Consider the following 21187-nt stretch of genomic DNA (forward strand, 5'->3'; position numbering starts at 1 on the left):
GGATTATTTTCTCTAGAAAATATTTTAGTTATTTGTTATTCGAAGGTAGCGGGTGCACTAAGAAAAATAGAATTTTAATGGGTTTACGTCAAACCAGTGTTGAAAAAAACTCGTTATAACCCGTTTTGTAACTTAACGGTGCCCTCTTGTTATGTAGCACGCTCATTTAACGCTGAAACTGTTTAACCTAGAAAAAACACGATATATTACGTTAAATGTGCATTACGTTATATAATCAGTTAACATGAGTTTTTTTAGGCCAAATTACACCTCTAATTAGGATGCGTGGATGCATCTCCACCGTCCAAATCATTTAAACCATACCCCTTTTAGTCCTAATCACCCTATTTTCTTCCTATGAATATGTGATTTTTTCGCCTCCTCCAATCCAAACTCTTAACTCCTTGCCTTCTCTAAAACTCCTTCAGTTATAGGCAGCTTCTGCGACTCCGGCAAGATAATTTTTCATTTTCAGTTAGGTATTGGGCATCTCAGCTTATATCTTTTAAATAATTAGTGATTTTAAAATTATCTTCCCAATTCTAATTTTTTCAGTTGCCAATTTACCCTAAATCATATCAAACTTATTGCTCCATTACTTTACCCTTCAACATAATTTTTTAAGATCTCTCACTAAATTAGAGTAGAGAGATTAATTAGTGGGTTAATTGTGTTAGTGTAATAATTACTTTCAATTATTACTTGACTTTGCTTAGGTTTTAGTTTTCAGTTTTCAGCTAATACTAGATTTTGTGAAATTAAGTTTGCACAAAACCTCTGTATATACAAAATTTCTTATAATTGTTACATAATCACGTTTGGTTTGTTTGATGTAATGAACTTGATTAGGAATTAGAATATTTTTATAAAGTTAAGAACTCAAAAGTTGGAAGTGTTTGGTTTATTTTAGACTTATTTCTATTGCCTTAAACTTAACGACGTTAACGTACTTGATAATTTGATGATGCTTTTTGGAATGGTCGTTAGTCATATATGACCGACTTTTGTTAAGAAATTATGATACTTTACTTTTATATTTGATAATAGTGATGTTATGTTTTACAAGTTTGATGATTCTAAGTATTAAAATTATTATGAATTGTTAGTGTTTATAAAATATCTAAATAATTAATAAACATTATAACCTACGTCATGCGTTATGTTTTTTTACGTTTTTTCCCTTAACCCTTAATACGAGATCAAGCATTACATAACTCATTTTCGTTATTTTCAAGATTGTGTGAGACATCCCAAAGTTCAGGAGGATTAATGGAATAAAAAAGGTTCAGAGGGTTATCAACAACACCCCCAAAGTATTAACCTAGTTAAGAAGTGTTATCTGCAACAGCCCCCAAAGTTCAGGAGGGATTTCTAAAATTAACCCCTAAAATCACAAACAACCCCCCCCAACCCCTCAACCAAAAAAAAGAAAAGAAAACCAACCTTTAGGCCATTTCACAAGCAGCCTAGCATTTGTTTTCCCACTAAACACCAAAACTTTTCCTACATAACCTCCAAAGTGACAGAATGAGCCTCAAGCGAAAAAACTTTATATTGTTTGTTGTTGATGTCGATGATGTTTTACCAGTAAGTCATGTTGGTGAAACAATACCCAGAAAACACATCGTGCAACATTACCAATTGGACAGGTGATAAAACAGCATAACGGGAAAAAAGATCGATGATAAAGGAAAAGACAAAAGAATTGACTGCGGTGCAAGAACCACACAATTGAAGGCATGACTCTTGTCACCCCACTATAGGAGCAATACAAATGGAGACATGCATCGGGATATAAGGCACAACAAAGACAACGAATGGCTTGCAGTGGATATTGTAACAATACAACAGTTAAATAATGCATATTGTTCAAAATGAATGAATATTGTAAGAATACAATAAAAAGAAAAGCTACGACTAGAGTTGATCCTAGGAGATATAGAGGGAGTAACAGAAGATAGGTGTTAGCTTGTGTTAGCACAGTTGATTGACATTGTTCTTTCCTACAATACAAGGCGCAAGGCAATGCATACATAATTTATTACTACAAGCCCTCGCCAGTGAAATCTAACTTCGACCTCTCTTTCTATAGCAACTTGCGGGTATTGGTGAATGTTGGACAATATGTCTCACTTCTAACAGTGTTGTAACTTGTAAGAAGCACAGCAAGCCGTGCATCGTCTGTCGCCAACCCTACCCCCCCCCAACCCTAACCCCAACCCCAACCCCTTATTTTTTGATCAAACACTAAGTATCATTCTTCTTTTTTAAGTTTTACTATCGGGGTGCTTCCAACAATATCTAGATGAATAGTACTGAAATGAAGAAAAATCATGGAACTATAAAGCATACCACTCAACCCCGAAAAACCCTCGATATTGGATAAGGAATTCAAGTGTAGGTGCTTCTATTATAATGTCATGTTGTTTTGACCACGTGCTTGAGGATTTAGCTTCTCATGTCATGTTGAATAGTGAGCGCATGATTGTCATGCAACATAGCAGAAACCTAAACTACTATGAGCAAGCTATCAATATAGCCAATTTTTCCATACCCTCGTGATGTATGAAACTAGGGATGTTACATATCGGCCCAAGTTAACCATTTAGATAGCATTAGATGTTACATATCAGCCAATTACGTAAGGGCAAAATAGCACCAAAGCACACAAGTTTCACTTGCTACTAGCTACATATTCTTGGTGAATCAGGTTTGCGAACAGCTTACGACTGATTCATGTCAGGTGCTACCGACTTGATGGAGGTATCAATCAGTATTCAATTTGTTATTGTAGCATTGTGCCTAAGGCAAGATCACATAGAGCGCTAAGCAGCCTAGGCATCAGACCCAACATGGGGCCTGGAGATTTTCCTTTTTTTGTTTCAGTTACAATCAATGTTATCGAAAACATTACGCACTGCTAGGTGCCAAGCTGGCACCTAACGCCTTGGCACTAGGCCTAGGAGGTTTTTTTTAAGTGGTGCGGAGGAGTTTTTGCTGAAGGTTGGAGGAGTTAGGAGGAGGTATTTGTAGTCGGTAGAGGAGGTTCGAGGTGGTTAGAAGATGTGGATGCAGCAACAGAGGAAATCACGATCAAGACCAAGCAATGCAGTTCGCGTCAGCAGTCTCCAACCCCTTAGGAGCTCTGAAGACCTAGACGGTTTAGGTACCACTTAGGTCTAAAGGAGAGCCTAGTCAGGCTAGGCAGCAGCTTTTCAAAACATTGGCTTCAGGTTATAACTCGTCTTTCATAAGACTCACCACAATGATTCATTAAGCTCTTGGAGCTCCATAAGGTATGTGATTATGAATCCCATAACCATTGATGTCATCTTAATAAAGAGTTAAAGACCATTAAAACTCCAAGTTGAAAAGAAATTCAATATTTCTCGCTTTTTTGGTTGCATCAATCACCAAATGATCCAAGTGTTGTTCTAACAGAAGTTGTCGAATTGAAAAGTAGCATTTTCTCTCCCAAAGATTTCTGTGATGTTTCTCCTCATATGAACTTATATCTAGGGCTGTCCAAACGGGTTGACCGACCAAAATTTTCGAGTCTAGGCCGGGCAAAATACCCAGCCCAGACCTAGTGTGCCCGGGCCAGGCCATGGTCCGGGTCCAGGCCAAACCGGGTCGGCCCAGATTTTTTATATTTTTTTTATTTTTCTGATTTTTTGGCTAAAATTTGATTAAAAATTAGGTTACTCTTATTATATTTATATATGTATTAGTATATACTCACATATTAGTATATAGCTATATATTATATGTAGGTATATAATATATATCAGTATACATTAATGAACATATCATATTCTAATTATATATAGTATACATTAGAGAGATATATGCAAGTATATATAAGTATACATTAATGACCATATCATACTATAATTATATATATAAAATATAAAATATATATATATATAATATATATATATATATATAATTAGAGCCAGGCCATATCGGCCTAGACCCAAGCCCGGAGCCCGTCCGGCCCTGTTTTTCCAAGCCTTACCCAAGCCCGAGCAGGGTTCGGGCCTGGCCGGGTCCGGGCCGGACATCAGGCCAAGTTCAGGCTCGGTCCCGAAGCCCATTTGGACAGCCCTACTTAGATCCATGAGAAGTGTCAATTCGAGCAGTGTTAACTATAATCAGTTGACAACACAATCATTGTTTATACATACTAACAGGTGCAAATGCAAATAGTAGTTTTAAAAGAAAAAACTGGAAAATATCAATGTCAAATAATAGGATTCACTACTTCATGTTTACTAAAAAACAGATGTTTTTAAGATATTGTTCCCCCAAATCTTGCCTATTTTGAAGTAAGTCCTCCAAAACTTGATATTTTAAAGTAAGTCCAAACTCTTGGTTGCCCTAAATTAGTCTGTTCTTGTTTAGATCTGTTGGTTTAATTGCAAAATAAAAGTAACGATGATAGTTATTCTGGTTCTCTCATTATGCCACTGTCTTCAGCTCCCCACTTCTAACTGTCATGAAAGCAATAACTCTTTCTAACCATGTTCAAATCCACCATATGTTATATATGCTCTTAATTGTAAATTTTTATGTCCAATGTGCAGAGCGAGACGTAGTCTTCTTGACTGTTAGACGCAGAGGTTGACAACAAGGGTTGACAACAAGGATATATTGGGAAACAAAAAAAACAATAGTCAATACTTAATTTTCCGGTTAAACTAATAAATTAAAACTAAGAAGATTAGTATGAGGTGACCAGTGAGTTTCAGGGGATTTATTTCAAAATATCAAGTTTTTGGGGATGGGGACTAATTTCTAAATAAGAGTGGGGGGACCAATATCTTAATACCCCTAAAAATATGATGTTCGGATCTATTAAGAATGTACCTTGACCACCCAATTTTTATCAACAAGTAGATTAGGCGACTTCAAATCACGATGTACAATTGTTGGATGGCTTGTGTGCAAATAATTCATTCCTTTGGCCTGTAAGAGCAAACCAAGATTAAAAAAAAAGAAAAAAAAAAGAAGGGGACAGGCGTGGAATAAGATGTACATATAAACATAAAACAGGCAAGCTTGTACCACATCGAATGCCATTTTCAGTCTACGTTTTTCATCCAGTTTAGCATTGGGACGATGCAACAACCTATATAAACTCCCCCTGAGAAGGAAAAGGAAACAGCTCATGAGAATAGAACTCACCACGCCAGACAAACAGGAAAGATGTAGAGCATACATCTTCCAGCACACATTGGGTTGTTGCCAAACATGTTAGATTGATATATACTCTTAAACTCATTTAAGCAGTATATACTGCATCTGCAGTATCAATTTCATCAACATAAAGACTGTTCAATTATAAGATTGCATGGAATTAAATGGTAATATGTAGGTTGGAAGAGCTTCAGCACAATGGAACTTGTTGGAAAACACCTTCACATCACAGAGATTGAATAAGTTCTCCTCCCAGGGATAAATATGCTTATATCACACACGCACATACACGTGCATGCACACGTGCGCACACAAAAATCTTATGTGCATGCACACGTGCGCACACAAAAATCTTATCAACCTCATGTTCATGTAAAATGTTACCATTTTAGCTTAGAATTCGGTTTGGAAGAAGCTAATAAGAATAAGTGCTATTTGAAACAAAATGTCTATCACACCAGTTAAAAACCAAAAGACAGATGCTAAATTATGGCGTCACATGTAATGTTAATCAACCATACGAGTTTGAGAAGAAAGAACCACCTCGGGAGAAATTCGGTCAATATTGAAAGATTTGGAGGTCGAGTCACCGCTCCCATGAAAAGGACAACATTCGGATGCCTTAACCTTAACATAATTTTGACCTACAGTAGCAAAGTTCACAGATATCAAAGCTGAACATGTCTTTGCATAAACTAAAAGTAAGGTTGGTTTGGTACTAAGTAACATCAACCATGGTCTGCTCAATACTTACTTCACATCTGAATTGCTCCAATGCATCACCTGAAAGACCCTGATCCAAAAATTTCTTCACAGCAACCTCCTGTAGGCAAGGTCACAATGTTAACACAGAGTGAAACTAATTATTGGATCATATGGTAAAAAAAGCCAAACAAATCAAGCAAATATAAAAGAGAAGATTCTAAAACAATTGATTTTGTGTGCATAAGTGCATTTATGTTTCCCTATTTTCTACTGAACACATTTACATGAATGTTAAGACTTTGTTTCTACCTGAGATTTTTTTCTGGTCAATATAAAAGAGGCAAATCCCACAGTATGTATTACTCTACAATTATGATATTGCCCTGTCTATTCTGAGATGCACTCTGTTTCCTGAAAATGTAACTTCTTTAGCTTGACTTTGCTTCTCCATCGGAACCCTCTCCTCCACATAAATTTGGAATAAGACAGGACTTCCTTTTAGCCAGCTCAAGGACGGAACCTGGCTGGCTTTAGCACTAAAGATGAATGTCCCCTTACACCAGTTAATACTCATCTCTACTTATTAGTTGTTTGAACATCCTCCTAATGGCTTCTATTACTCTTGTTTACCTCCCTCGGAGTCCCACCTAAATACAAGTTTCTTTAAAGAAAAAAAGAAGAGAGTATCTCTTCAGTTCCATGTACCTTGACGATTAAAAATAACCACTGTTATAAATAGCGGTAAATAGCCCCGCAATAACGACGCTAATAGCGTTAGCGGTCCCTTCCCGAACCACTGTTATAAATAGCGGTAAATAGCCCCGCAATAACGACGCTAATAGCGTTAGCGGTCCCTTCCCGCGACGCTATCGCCCGCTACGCTATCGCGCCCCGCAATAACGACGCTAATAGCGTTAGCGGTCCCTTCCCGCGACGCTATCGCCCGCTACGCTATCGCGCAATAACGGTGACATATTGCGGAATATGTATGTTCGCAAAAGCGGTCAATAGTGTGTCATAACGGTAAATAGTGAGCGATTGCATTCGAAATTTGCTTTTTGACTGGTATTTAAAAGCGGTTTGAGGCTTATTTTTTTAAAATTAAACTCAACCTTTGACCATTGCTGTAGAAAAGATTAGATTTAGTTTCTATTTTAGAAGAGATTAGATTTAGATTCTGTTTTAGAAAAGATTTGATTTAATTTCTGTTTTCCAGTTTTAGTTAGGATCCCTTATTTGAAGGAATTTTGTTTCCTTATTTGGTGGACTGGAATGCCGGCCACATCTTATAAATATTAGGCTGTAAATATTTGATCAATAAGAAAAAAGAAACTCAGTTTTTCTTCATGGTATCAGAGCACATATCTATGCCCTAGCCATTCTTCTTCATTCATCGCTATCTGGTCACCTCCTTCATCTGACCATTCTTGTTCTTTCCCATGACCAAATACGGCATGGCTTCATCTTCCTCAGAAATCACTTCTAGATCCGAGGTCAATTCCCATGTCCCTTCCGTCCCTGATTTCCCCTTGAATATCGTCACAAATCATAAACTCCATGGCCAGAATTATCTCCAATGGTCTCAATCTGTATTCATGTATATTTGTGGCAGAGGAAAGGATGGACATCTCACCGACGAGACTGTGGCTCCGGAGACTACAGATCCCAAACATCGAACCAGGAAGACGGATGATCATCTTATTATGTCTTGGCTGATAAATTCCATGACCAATGAAGTTGGAGAAAACTTTCTGCTTCACAAGATAGCCAATGACATATGGGAGGCTGCACGTGAAACGTACTCAAGCACAGAAAATACCTCTGAACTATTTAAGGTTGAAACAAGATTATATGACCTCAAACAAGGAGATATGACTGTCACACAATATTTTAACACCCTCACACGCTGCTGGTTGCAATTACATCTGTATGAGGTCTATTCCTGGAAATGTGCTGATGATTCTGCTATGTATAAGCAAATTGTTGAGCAAAAAATGACTATTCGATTTCTTCTTGGTCTAAACAAGGATCTAGATGAAGTCAGGAGAAGAGTCATAGGAATCAAGCCCTTTCTTAATCTTAGAGAGGCCTTTGCAGAAGTTAGAAGAGAGGAAAGTAGAAAGAAATTGATGCTGACAGAAAATAAACTTGCAGTGGAAGGCTCGGCTTTGTTCACCCACAATTCTTCTCAACCCAATAAGTCTGGAAAAGGGCGGCCTTGGTGTGACCATTGCAAGAAACTTGGTCATTTCAAGGCTACTTGTTGGAAACTACATGGCAAACCAACAGATTGGAAGCTATCCCATACTCGGTTTGAGAGAGAAAACCGTGCAAATGCTGCAGTCACTACAGAGAACAGTCCTTTCACCAGAGAGCAGATTGAAGCACTGCAGAAAATGTTGAGTCAAGCGTCGAGTTCTGGACAACCATCTCAAACACCTGCCGAACCACCCACTAGTCTCCTTGCACACCAAAGTACCTTATCCTATGCCTATATTGTCCAAAATAAATCCTTAAAGCAATGGATAATCGACTCAGGAGCCTCAGATCACATGACTGGAGACATCAGCCTACTCAAAAATTACCAGCCGTGTACTAGCAGTTCTGGAGTACGAATAGCTGATGGCTCTTTATCACTAGTGGCAGGAATCGGATCCGTTCAATTAACAAAGGACCTTCTGCTTTCTCCTGTCCTTTATGTTCCCAAATTGAACTGTAGTTTAATTTTCATCAGCCAACTTACTCGTGACCTCAATTGTGTGACTAAGTTTTATTCTAATCTTTGTGATTTTCAGGTAGTGGATTCGGGGAAGGTGATTGGCAGTGCTGAGATACATGGTGGCATATATTTGCTCAAAGAAAATAATCTCCTCGATAGACAAGTTCAATCGTCAAGTTTTGATCCTACATCAAATTCAGTCAAGTGTGTTTCAAATTGTGTCGGTTTCCAATTCCAGTTCAATTGAAAGTCAAGTTATGTTATGGCATTTTCGTCTTGGTCATCCAAACTTTGGTTATTTAGAGAAGTTGTTTTCACATTTATTCATCAATAAAAGTTCGAATGTCTATCAATGTGAAATTTGTCAACTTGCAAAGCATACTAGAAATATATATTCCAGTTTACAATAATTTGTCAACTTGCAAAGCATACTAGAAATATATATTCCAGTTTACAATACAAACCTTCACATCCATTCTGTCATTCATAGTGATATTTGGACTAGAAATATATATTCCAGTTTACAATACAAACCTTCACATCCATTCTGTCATTCATAGTGATATTTGGAGACCCTCACGTATCAAAAATATTACTGGGGCTAGGTGGTTTATTACATTCATAGATGACCACACAAGAACTACTTTGACCTTTCTCATGAAAGAAAAATCAAAAACATCTACAATATTCCACTCCTTCCGCTCCATGATTTCTACCCAATTTCAAAGCAAAATCCAAGTTCTTAAGACTGATAATGCCAGAGATTATTTTAATTCTATTCTTGGCTCTTATCTCTCCAAACATGGTATCATTCACATCAGTTCTTGTGTGGACACCCCACAACAAAATGACGTGGCTGAAAGGAAAAATAAACACTTACTAGAAGTTGCTCGTGCCACCATGTTCACCAACAATGTTCCTAAATATTTTTGGGGAGAAGCCATCCTTACTGCCACCTACCTCATCAATAGGATGCCTAGCCGAGTCCTAAAATTTCAAACCCCTCGTCAGATACTCCTCAATACCTATCCCAATATCCGCTCTTTTTCTTCTGAACTACCACTCAAAGTGTTTGGTTGTTCCTCCTTTGTTCACATTCACCAACATCAATATACCAAACTCGATCCAAGATCCCTTAAGTGTATCTTTATTGGTTATTCCCCCAATCAAAATGGATACAAGTGTTACTCTCCAATCACTCGAAGAGTATACAACTCCATGGATGTGACATTCTTTGAAAATCAGTCCTATTTTCCCAAATCTGACATTCAGGGGGAGAACTCAAGAGAATATCAGATTTGGGATCTTCTTCGAGACACTAATGATATATCTACTCAACCAAAATCTGTCCCTGTCATTGAAACTATCCCCAAAAACACACCAATCCCTGCTCCTAATACTTCTGAAACAGCCCCACTTGACTCAAATCACCCATAACTTGACACTCATAATCCTGAAACAGTTCCACCCATGTCTATTCATGTGCCTGAAACAACCTCACTTGACTCAAATCAGCCACAACTTGACAATTCTGAACTACGTGTCTATAGAAGGAGAAAACCTACTGAGCATAAACAGGACACTATTCAAACTCAAGATTCTCAATCATTGGAATCGGGTCCTCCTGCACATGACAATCATAATGGTATAGAATCCTTATCATATGATGCTTTTGCTCCTATGATTGATGACTTGAATCAGCCCATTGCTTATAGGAAAGGGGTTAGGGGGTGCACTAGTCATCCCATTGAGAAGTATGTAGCCTATGGAAAATTGCTTCCTCCATAAAGAGCTTTTGTTCCAACTCTTGACAACGTGCAGGTGCCTAATTCAATACAAGAAGCTCTAAGAATTCTAGCATGGAAGAAGGCAGTGGAAGAGGAGATTCAGACTCTAGAAAGGAACAATACATAGACTCTAGTTAAACTACCACAGGGCAAGAATCCAGTTGGCTGTAAGTGGATATTCACAGTGAAATACAAGGCAGATGGCAGTGTTGAAAGATTCAAAGCTAGACTTGTAGCCAAGGACTTCACACAATCATATAGGATTGACTACCAGGAGACATTTGCTCCGGTTGCCAAACTCAACACGGTTAGAGTTTTACTCTCTCTTGCAGTGAATCAAGATTGACCTCTATACCAACTTGATGTAAAGAATGACTTTCTTAATGGAGACCTAGAAGAAGAAGTCTATATGATTATTCCGTCGGGAATGGAAACCAGTTCAAACAGCATGTTAGTGTGCAAGCTGAAGAAGTTCTTGTATGGTTTGAAGCAGTCTCCACGAGCTTGGTTTGATAGGTTTGCTAAGGCAGTGACTGTTAATGGGTATCACCAGTGTCAGGCTGATCACACTTTGTTCATCAAACGCAAACCAGGAGGAAAGATTGCTATTCTCATAGTATATGTTGATGACATCATCCTGACAGGAGATGATTCAGAGTAAATTGTCAATCTCAAAAATATGTTGGCTACAGAGTTTGAAATCAAGGACCATGGGACCCTAAGGTATTTTCTAGGCATGGAAGTGGCTCGGTCTAAAGTAGTAATTGTAATATCCCAAAGAAAATACATCCTAGATTTACTAAGTGAAACAGGTCTACTTGGATGTAAACCTGCAGACACACCTATGGATCCTAATAAGAAGCTGAATACGAGTAAAGACATCAGTCCCGTGGATAAAGGAAGATACCAAAGACTAGTTGGTAAGCTTATCTATCTATCTCATACTAGACCTGATATTGCATACTCAGCCAGTGTAGTAAGCCAACACATGAATGATCCAAATGAGGACCATATGGAAGCAGTAAATCGAATCTTGAGGTACCTGAAGATGACTCCAGTTCATGATCTACTATTCAGAAAGTCTGAAAAACGAGAAGTAGACATATACACTGATGCTAGCTGGGCAGGAGAATTAACAGACAGAAGATCAACTACTGGTTATTGCTCATATGTCTGGGCTAATCTTGTCACATGTAGAAGCAAAAAGCAAGTCGTTGTCTCTCGTAGTAGTGCAGAATCAGAGTATCGTGCTTTGGCATTGGGAATATGGGAAGGAATGTGGCTTCAAAGGCTTTTAAGAGAACTCAAGGTTCAAACACAGAATGCAGTGAAGATGCTTAGTGACAGCCAAGCTGCTATTAGCATAGCTAAAAATCATGTTCATCATGACAGGACAAAACATATTGAGATCGACAGACACTTCATCTCAGAGAAGATCAACAATGGGATTGTTCAACTCAGTTATGTTCCAACAAGACAGCAGATTGCTGATGTTCTCACCAAAGCACTTCCAAAAGCTATTTTTGATGAATTGAACTCCAAGCTTGGTTTGTATAACATATACAACCCAGCTTGAGGGAGAGTGTAGAAAAGATTAGATTTAGTTTCTATTTTAGAAGAGATTAGATTTAGATTCTGTTTTAGAAAAGATTTGATTTAACTTCTGTTTTCCAGTTTTAGTTAGGATCCCTTATTTGAAGGAATTTTTTTTCCTTATTTGGTGGACTGGAATGCCGGCCACATCTTATATATATTAAGCTGTAAATATTTGATCAATAAGAAAAAAGAAACTCAGTTTTTCTTCAATTGCATTCCACCGTCTCCTGTGATTTTCAGCATACTACCGCCACCTCTCATAGTCTCTGGCACCTACCTTGATATTTCCTCTCACCTCCTTCACCGTGAGCTCCTCTTAGGACAGTCCTGTCACCGCTAAGCTCTTCTTCTCGAAGATGACGATTTTTTAACTCCTCCAGTCATCTTCGGTATTACGTGATGGTTACATGTCTATTTCATGTTTAGGAACTCTTTAAATCATCCAATATGTATTTTTAGATTTCTTAGATTTTTTTTAATATTTTTTTTAGTATTTATACATATCTAAATTAGACCGTTATTTGACTTTACGTTTTTTACCGTTATTTTGTCGCAATAGCCCGAAATAGCCTTAGCGATGCCTCACCGCTACGCGAGCTATCCGCTATCGATAACCTTGAAAATAACTAAACTGAAAAGTTTGCATGAACTAGTAAAGCTCACGTATTAATCGCAAGTAAGAATTTAGCCACGATGTTTTCAATCTAGGTACAATGATGCCAGCTCCATCATATTTTTGAGTATAGTTATGATGATAAACTCATTGTATGGTGACTTGAAATGCACTCACACCTAACAGATCAACTCCCTTGCCGTCAATTATGGATATTTCACTGGAACTAAAGTGGGAAAATTGTTTCCCTGCAGTCACTACCTATGAAGCACGGACACGCATAACATGAAGCCGTGTCGTGTCGTGTCCGTGTCGGACACACGTATCCTATGTATTTTTTAGGATTTGCCTTGTGTCGGCGTGTCGGATGGCTGTGTCGGATCCGTGTCCGTGCTACATAGGTCACTACTATGTTTTAATGTACCAAGATAAGGAAAGAGTAATCCTTGTTGGATAAGGATGAGGGAAAACCATAGTGGGAAGCTGAATCATATACCACACTACTCCAACATAATACCAGCCATCAAAAAGGAAAATTTTTAAGTGAGACTTTGTTGCAATAGGATGATTCTGACTGAAGTTTATACGACAAGAACATATAGTCCTCAACATGGCATCAATTATTACTCAACATTTAGATGCTAGTATGACTGGGGTTATAGTATAAGAACACAGTCCTAAACATGGCACCTATGTTACCTAGGTACTTCTATCATGAAGCCGTACCCGTACTGGACACGCTCACGACACGTACGAGTCCCCTAACTTCATGGACACTCCTTAGATATATGCATACATTTATTCAGACATATACTCAATTATAAGATATTTGACTTAATTTAAAACACTTGTCATACATTTCATGGACAAATATCATACACTTCACAATATTTTTTGAAACTCGTTAGACATAGGTCAAGTTTGTTTTAGCCCATATCTAAGTTCAAAAATTATGATTTTAAAGGATCGTTGGGGTGTCTAGTTCAAAAATGAGCAATTTCCAATTTATAATAATCATCATAATGAAATAAACCTAAAAGGAAACAATGTATCTAGGCCCCAAAATTAGAACTCTCATGTGACCCAACCCATTTGACTTTGGGTCATGTGTTTAGGCCCGTTGACCCAACTTATAATGTGAAAAGCCCCTTTTTAGTTGTCACCTCAGCTGAGAAAGAAATCTTTTTTAATCCCCAAACTACCTCACCCTCAACCTCAACTCTATTTTTTTCTCATGACCTCAAGAATAATTTTTTTCTTCTTTTTCTCCTCCTCAACCATTATCTCTTTCACCGCCACATAAATATTGCATCCTGCTTCTCTTTCTTCTCATCCTTTCTCAGCTGTTATTTTTTTCTGCCGCCATAGTATCTCCTTTATCATATTTATTCTTTCCTCAATCATCTTTTCTCCTCCTTCACCCACAAGCATTATAGCATCAATCAAAGACCATTTCTTTTGGCTACGACAGTCATCTCCTAAAGTCAAGATAAAGTTGATACTTAACAGTTGAAGATAACAACTAAACTTTTTTAACTAACATACTAAACTTTACAGTTAATATCTAATATTTAAAGTTTAGCATGTGAGGTCTAATTTAACTAGAGATAGCTAAAGTTAACAACTAATAATTAAAGTTAGCATGTGAGATCTAAAGTTAACATGTGATAAAGTAGATATCTAAGAATTTTAAATATCTTATATCAATTTCTAAAGTTCGATGTTAAATTTAGATCATACATGTTAACTTTAGACTTTACATGTTAATTCTAAACATTAGATGTTAATTTTAGACCTTATAATTTACTTTAATTGTTAAATGTTAACTGTAAAGCTTAGATGTTAACTTTACTTGTTAAGTACTAATTTTGATGTGATGTTATGAGACAATTATTTTTAGCCACAAAAAAGATGGTCTTTAAATGATGTAGTGGCAGTTGTAGAAAGAATAAGGAGGAGATGGAGATAGAGGTGGAGGTGGAAATGGTGGAGGAGAGAGGAGGGTGAAAATGGAATTGAAAAGGTAGGAGAGGGAAGAGGAGGAAAGTGGAGATGGGTTGGAGGAGAGAGGAGGAAGGAGAAGGGTGAGTGGATAAAGGAGGGCGTCGAAGAGGGAAGATGACGGAGTTTAGGTGGAGGAGAGATGAGAGAAGAGAATGAACTTGGGTGAAGGGGAGAGGAGGGAGGAGGATGGGCGGAGGAGAGAGGAAGGAGGTGGGAGGGCAAGGTGAAATTGAGGAGAAGGGAGGAGGATGGAGGTGAGATGAAGAGTGGAGGGAGGATGCGGAGTGGAGAAAAAGAAAGAGAGCAGAAGAAGATGGAGGAGGAGAGGAGGAAGAAGATAAGGGGTATTTTAGAGATGAGATGAGGACTTTTTTATATGAGAAGTTGGGTCAAGGGGCCTAAACACATGGCCAAAGTGGGTCACATCAAAGTTTTAATTTTGGGGCCTAAACACAATTTTTCCAACTTAAGAATATGATAAGGATTTCAATTCTAATTACACATGAATCAAAAAACAATGATGATCTCACATAAATTATTGATTTCTAATGTATGTATGTATGTATATATGTATGTATGTATGTATATATGTATGTATGTATGTATGTATATATGTGTGTGTGTGTATGTATGTATATGTATATGTGTGTCTATATATATGTATATACAGTGTGTGTGTGTGTGTGTGTATGTATATGTATATGTGTGTGTCTATATATATGTATATACAATATATACATGTATATACATGTACATGTATATACATGTATATACATGTACATGTATATGTATATACATGTACATGTATATATCTATACTAGTTTTTATGCACGTGCAATGCACGTTGTTAAATATCAAAATATTTTATTTTTTATTTTATTACTATAAATAAGTCAGATTCATTTTAATTATTAGATTTACTATACTTTTTATTTAAACATTATAAAAAATTGATGTAATGAATTTTTGTGCTAAACTGGGATCAATATACTTAACTAGGATATCATAATTGATTTTCGCAGAAAAAGATATCAGCTGACATAATAATATCTTTAAGCATAATAGTAAAAGAAAATAAGTTAAATTGATACTATATGTCATATTCTAAACTCTACTAATCCTAAGTTATAGTACGAAGTCAATGATGAATAACAATATCATTATGAACTATAGTTCTAGCAATAAAAAATAACATTTCTTATTACATTGAAAATAGAATTACATTGTACTTTTCAACATTATAAGCTCATATTTTATAGTAAACAATCTCAAAAGCAAACATAATAAAAAGAAGTATGATAAACATGATATATATGAGATCTCAGCCTACATTATTTGATAGACTTAAAATAATAAAAAAACAAAAACTAAAGATTAATAGTAACTATAGTATAATTTTATGTGATAAAAGCAATCACATAAGCATACAAAAAAACACTACAAAATTTGCATGATAATTCATTCTAAACATTCCTAATTTTACTCAAAAATTAAGTTATAGTATAAAATGTTCAAAAAATATTATCATTTATTCTTTTTAGTATAAAATGTTCAAAAAATATTATCATTTATTCTTTTTAGTTCATATTTTATTTGAGCCGAGATCAACCTTTCTCCACCTTTATCTTATATTATCATTTATTCTTTTTAGTTCATATTTTATTTGAGCCGAGATCAACCTTTCTCCACCTTTATCTTTTTATTGGGGGATTCTAGAGTAGCGTCTTTATCATCTACATCAATTATGATATCAAGTTGGAGTAGAATTTATTGAAATTAACCTCTTCAAATAATAAAATCCAACACCAAAATCAACTCATTTATCTTATGCTCCCCCCTCAAAAATTATAACCATAATCCATCAATTGGGTTTGTTCATAATGAAGAACAAAAGACAATGTCATGAGACAAAAAGGAAAAAAAGAAGGAATTGAATAAGAATCGCTAGGCTTGTACATGATAAAGAGAAAAAGACAATATAAGAGTCCTGAAATATATTAGAATGTACTTGGATCAATTAAATTATATTATTACCCATAATTGATATGCATAAGAGACAAAACGTATTGACAACCTTAAATTATAAAACAAGTTGTATGTGCTCTCTAACATAATTTTTTAATGCAAGCAACCCACATGATTAATTTTGAAAATCTTAGTTTTGTGGAAGAGTTTGGGTGTAAATAACAAATATTAAATTATCTAATACGATTAAAGTAAGATCATATAAGTTAACCCCATATATGAAATTTATTTTAACAAAACCTCATATATAAGTATTATAATTGGCATTAAGATCAAAGATATGTGTGATATTCTCTTTAACTTTTATACAAACAATATCTATTTAAATAATAATAATATAATTAAACTTTGTGATCTAAAAAGAAATCAAACATACAATATAATTAATTACTTTAAAATAATCTAATCTAATTTAAATAAAAAGAAAATATATGAAAGTACTGTGAAAGTTGTTGCAATTTTATAATTCATAATTCTTAAACAATTTAATCTACTCTACTAAGAAGAAAGTAACAAAGTCACATACTTGTTGAAGGAGATAAAAGTACCGTAAAAATTATTGTAATTTCTTGATCTGAAAAAAGATCAAATATACAATATAATTAATTGTTTTAAAATAATCTAATCTAATCTAATAACAAAGGCACATGCTTGTAGAATGAGATAAAAGTATTATAGAAATTATTGTAATTTCTTGGCTTATATATATTGATATATGATGTTGCATGTGAGAGGATAACAATGATAAATAGAGCTCTATCTAAATAATAATAGTATAATTAAAATTTGAAACTAACTATGCAGTACTTTGAAGTTTGAACTACTTTAATTTTAGTCAGTAAGAGATCGCCACTTTGTGTGTAATTATTAATCATATAATATGTGAATAATTGTTTGTAGATTGACATTATTAAATTATGTAGCATTTGAATAATTGTTTACAATTTGAACATTGATCACATATAAGAGCGACGAGGTAAATTTGGCATTTAATAAATCGTCTAATTAACCTAAGCGTACCGTGAACTATTTAAATTTTAGTCAGTGAGAGATAGCCACGCTGTGTGTAATTATTAATCATATATCATGTGAATAATTATTCTCAGTTTGACATTATTAATCATGTAACACGTGAATAATTATTTGCAGTTTGATCATTGATCATATATAGGAGCAAGGGGGTAAATTTGGCATTAAATAAATCGTTTAATTCACCTAAGCTGCTCTTTCATTCAGGTTTACATTTCAATTTAAACTATATCCTTATCTTCATACTATGTATATCCAATAAGAATTCATCAATTTATCAACTTAATCTTACTTAATGGATTAGTATTTAAATTTTAAGGGTATTTTTGTCTATTAAAAGATTTTTCCGAACTCGTGTTTTTAAAGGGAGTATGATATATATATATATATATAATTTTTCAACAAAATTAGGAATTCAAAGCATCATATATATATATATATATATATATATGAGAAAAATAGGTATGCTTGGTACCAAGCACAAAAATTTATGCTTGGTAGTGAGGTGGCATAATCTCCTCCACTCATTCAAATGGTTGCATATCCTCATGCACTCAACCCATGTGAATGTGGTCCCCCATTTGAATGAGTGGAGTGGATTGTGCCACCTCACTCAAGGTTTTAAATATCGGATATCGGGGAAATATCGGATGGCCAAAATTCATATCGGATTGGGGATATCGGAGAAATATCGGGGATATGTGGTAAATATCGGAATGCCCTAATGAATGTTTGCATACATAGTATAATGCATTAAAATATAATCTCAACATATGTAATGAAATTTAAGCATACAAAATATGAATAATATATGTTTAGGATCACTAATCAACCTTCTAAAACAAATAAAAGTACAAAGCAACGTTGCAACATTCGATCTGCTTTTTTTAGGGGAAAATGTCATTTGATACAATAGGAAAATCTTGATATCTCTCCCAAAAATTCCAAACATGGTATATTATTTTGCAACAAGCTATATAAAAAGATATATTGGTCCACATATCGGCTAATATATCGGCCATATCGGGGATTTATCACTCAAAATAACCAAAAAACGGTAAAAGATATTTAAAGACCATATCGGTTGCGACAAGCCCTGTAAAAGGATATATCGGGGGATATATCGGGCCATATATATTTGCGTGTGTGTGTATATATATGCATATACATATGTATATGTATACATATACATATGTATATACATATATATGTGTGTGTGTGTATACATGTATATATGTATATATACATATACGTATGTCTATGTATGTGTGTGTAGACACACATATAGCTGCCCCCCTACCCTATACCTATATTTTACAAAGTTGTCATGCCCTGTACCCATATTTGCACCCGTACCGGTACCCATTTCCATGCAACTTAGCATGGCACCAAGATTTAGATCTTACTTCAGAGAAAAGGCTTTAACACAAATTATAATTAGCTGTTGTAAGTTTTAAAACAAATTTTAAATTAAAAAGTAAAGAAAAAAGAAGATACAGGAACACAAGAAGCATTTGTATACCGTGCCATTCCAGTCTGCACGATAGACCTCCCCATATGATCCTGCAGTGCAAGCACTAAATTTTTATGAATATACTTATAGAAGTACTGGCAATATCCTTGTAATAATATAATCAGAAGAAAACTTGACTCCAACACTTAATGAGATGTACAAAACGTTCAACTTGGTAAATGAAGTGTCTATCAGTATCCATAGGACCATAGCTGCACGAGAATCTCAAGAAAATGTATGTGTTTATAGTGGACAATTAATAAATTCCTTAAAACCGTGCATCTACTTTCAAGAGGTCGCTCCATGGGATAGGGAATTGTGGACGGTTCAAGGTGCAGTTAAAGCAACCCCTATGCCAGATCAACCAAGCAACTTGAGCACAAACTAGAAATACACAGGTCCAACTGTTATGAAAATATGGGGGGTGGGTTCTTTTTCTTTTTTTCTTTTTTTTTGAGGGGGGGGGGGTGCGGGACGGGCGGGGCGATAATAAGAGCAGTTTTGATGTTTTGAGGGTGAGTTGATCTGCCCGAATTAAAAATCATCCAAAAACAGCATGACGTCATTTAAATGAAATAACTAGAAGAACAATCTGTTTGATAGCATAAAATTGAGCACACAAGAAGAATTGACATGTCTAACTAGCAAAGGGAGTTCACAAAGTTGAAAAACCGCGAACTTGGAAAATATATGGAGCACAGGGTTCTGACAAGAAAGATACGACGATCGAACTGCGTGAAATATATGCAAGAGTAAATGTACCAGGTGCGTATGTGCAACAAAAAATATTTTGAGAAAGAGAGTAGAGTAAATGAACTTTCTTACTTAGGCTTTAAAATCAGAAACAAATAATTATTTTAACGTTATCCTTACCAAGACCAATTCGCTCTCCAACCTGAAGGTCTTCCCATGGTATCTCCCATTCAGCAACACCATCCAACAATGAATTTAGTTTTTCATTATCAGCAAACCGCAATTTGTTCTGATTATTTTCACGCGTACTAGTAAAATTCAGGAAAGGGTTCTGTTGACATTCTCCCACAAATATATTGCCTTGTGCGCCAACATTTTCTGTAGCTTTCTCCGCATTTGTATGAGAGTACTGTTTACCTACTGCTTTTGAATTACTTACAGCTTGCTTTGGGCTAGACTCAGCTTCGTATGGAGCAGAAGGAAGAGGCATTTGATTTTGGTATTGAGCTCTAAATGGGACAGAAGTAATATGAACTATATCCCTGTCTATAGCACAAGAATCATGCAGGCAATTTACAGTAGCTCCAGTTTCGTGTACCAACACCCCTTTGCTTCCTCTCATGAATGGTGGACGCTGAGAAGACTCTACTGGATTCCAGAACATATCATCCTTTCTTCCTTGCTTATCATACATGTCTTCAAAAGATTGCTGCTTCCTTTTATCATCAGCTAAGTTTGAAGATTCTGCGTGTTTGTTAGGCAACTGGTATGCTGTTACCCCTTCTCCCTCCATGCATATATTGTTAACATCCTTTTGTTCTCCTAGGTTGTCTGATAAGTTTAGATCTGAAAACAAATCTAGGGGTGGCGATGCTCCACTCTCCAACAGCACAGCATGCAATTTCTGCGCAAATTCAGGGTTTTTTGCTGCAGTAACTACATATTTTGAAACATCATGAACTTTCATCTGTTGAGCAGGTGATATTTCTGTAGCACCTGATGCGTCTGCTTTTAGTCTATCTGGCTGTCTATCTGGTGAAGGAAGAAACAGTTTGTCTCCAGACTTCTCAGTTTGATCTTTTCCAGTGTTTCTCAGATTATCACCAACAGCTGAAGAGCCTGATTTTGATTCCTCTTCCAACTGAAAGCATGCAATACCAGAAACAGAATTATTACCAGATGAACTTTCTTCTGACCTGTGGCTTTTCTTCTCAATCTGAGAATTAACATTGTCAAGAGCCAAGCATAAATCTGTAACTGTCTGGTCAATGGTATCACCACTATGTGGGTTAAGCCCAGAATTC

The 21187-nt window shown here is 35.8% G+C and overlaps 1 protein-coding gene across 1 annotated transcript in view; it reads right to left on the bottom strand.

Annotated features, from left to right (window-relative positions):
* The window catches only part of LOC109837635 (serine/threonine-protein kinase EDR1-like), a 63137-nt gene that overhangs the window by 14075 nt on the left and 27875 nt on the right, over positions 1-21187 (bottom strand). Inside the window, 6 exon segments of the mRNA XM_020405960.1 lie at positions 4870-4968; positions 5068-5146; positions 5743-5843; positions 5954-6022; positions 19200-19240; positions 20064-21186. Of these exon segments, the coding sequence (XP_020261549.1) occupies positions 4870-4968; positions 5068-5146; positions 5743-5843; positions 5954-6022; positions 19200-19240; positions 20064-21186 (1512 nt within the window).

Source organism: Asparagus officinalis, chromosome 1 (assembly GCF_001876935.1).
Source record: "Asparagus officinalis chromosome 1, Aspof.V1, whole genome shotgun sequence".
Lineage (NCBI taxonomy): Eukaryota > Viridiplantae > Streptophyta > Magnoliopsida > Asparagales > Asparagaceae > Asparagus > Asparagus officinalis.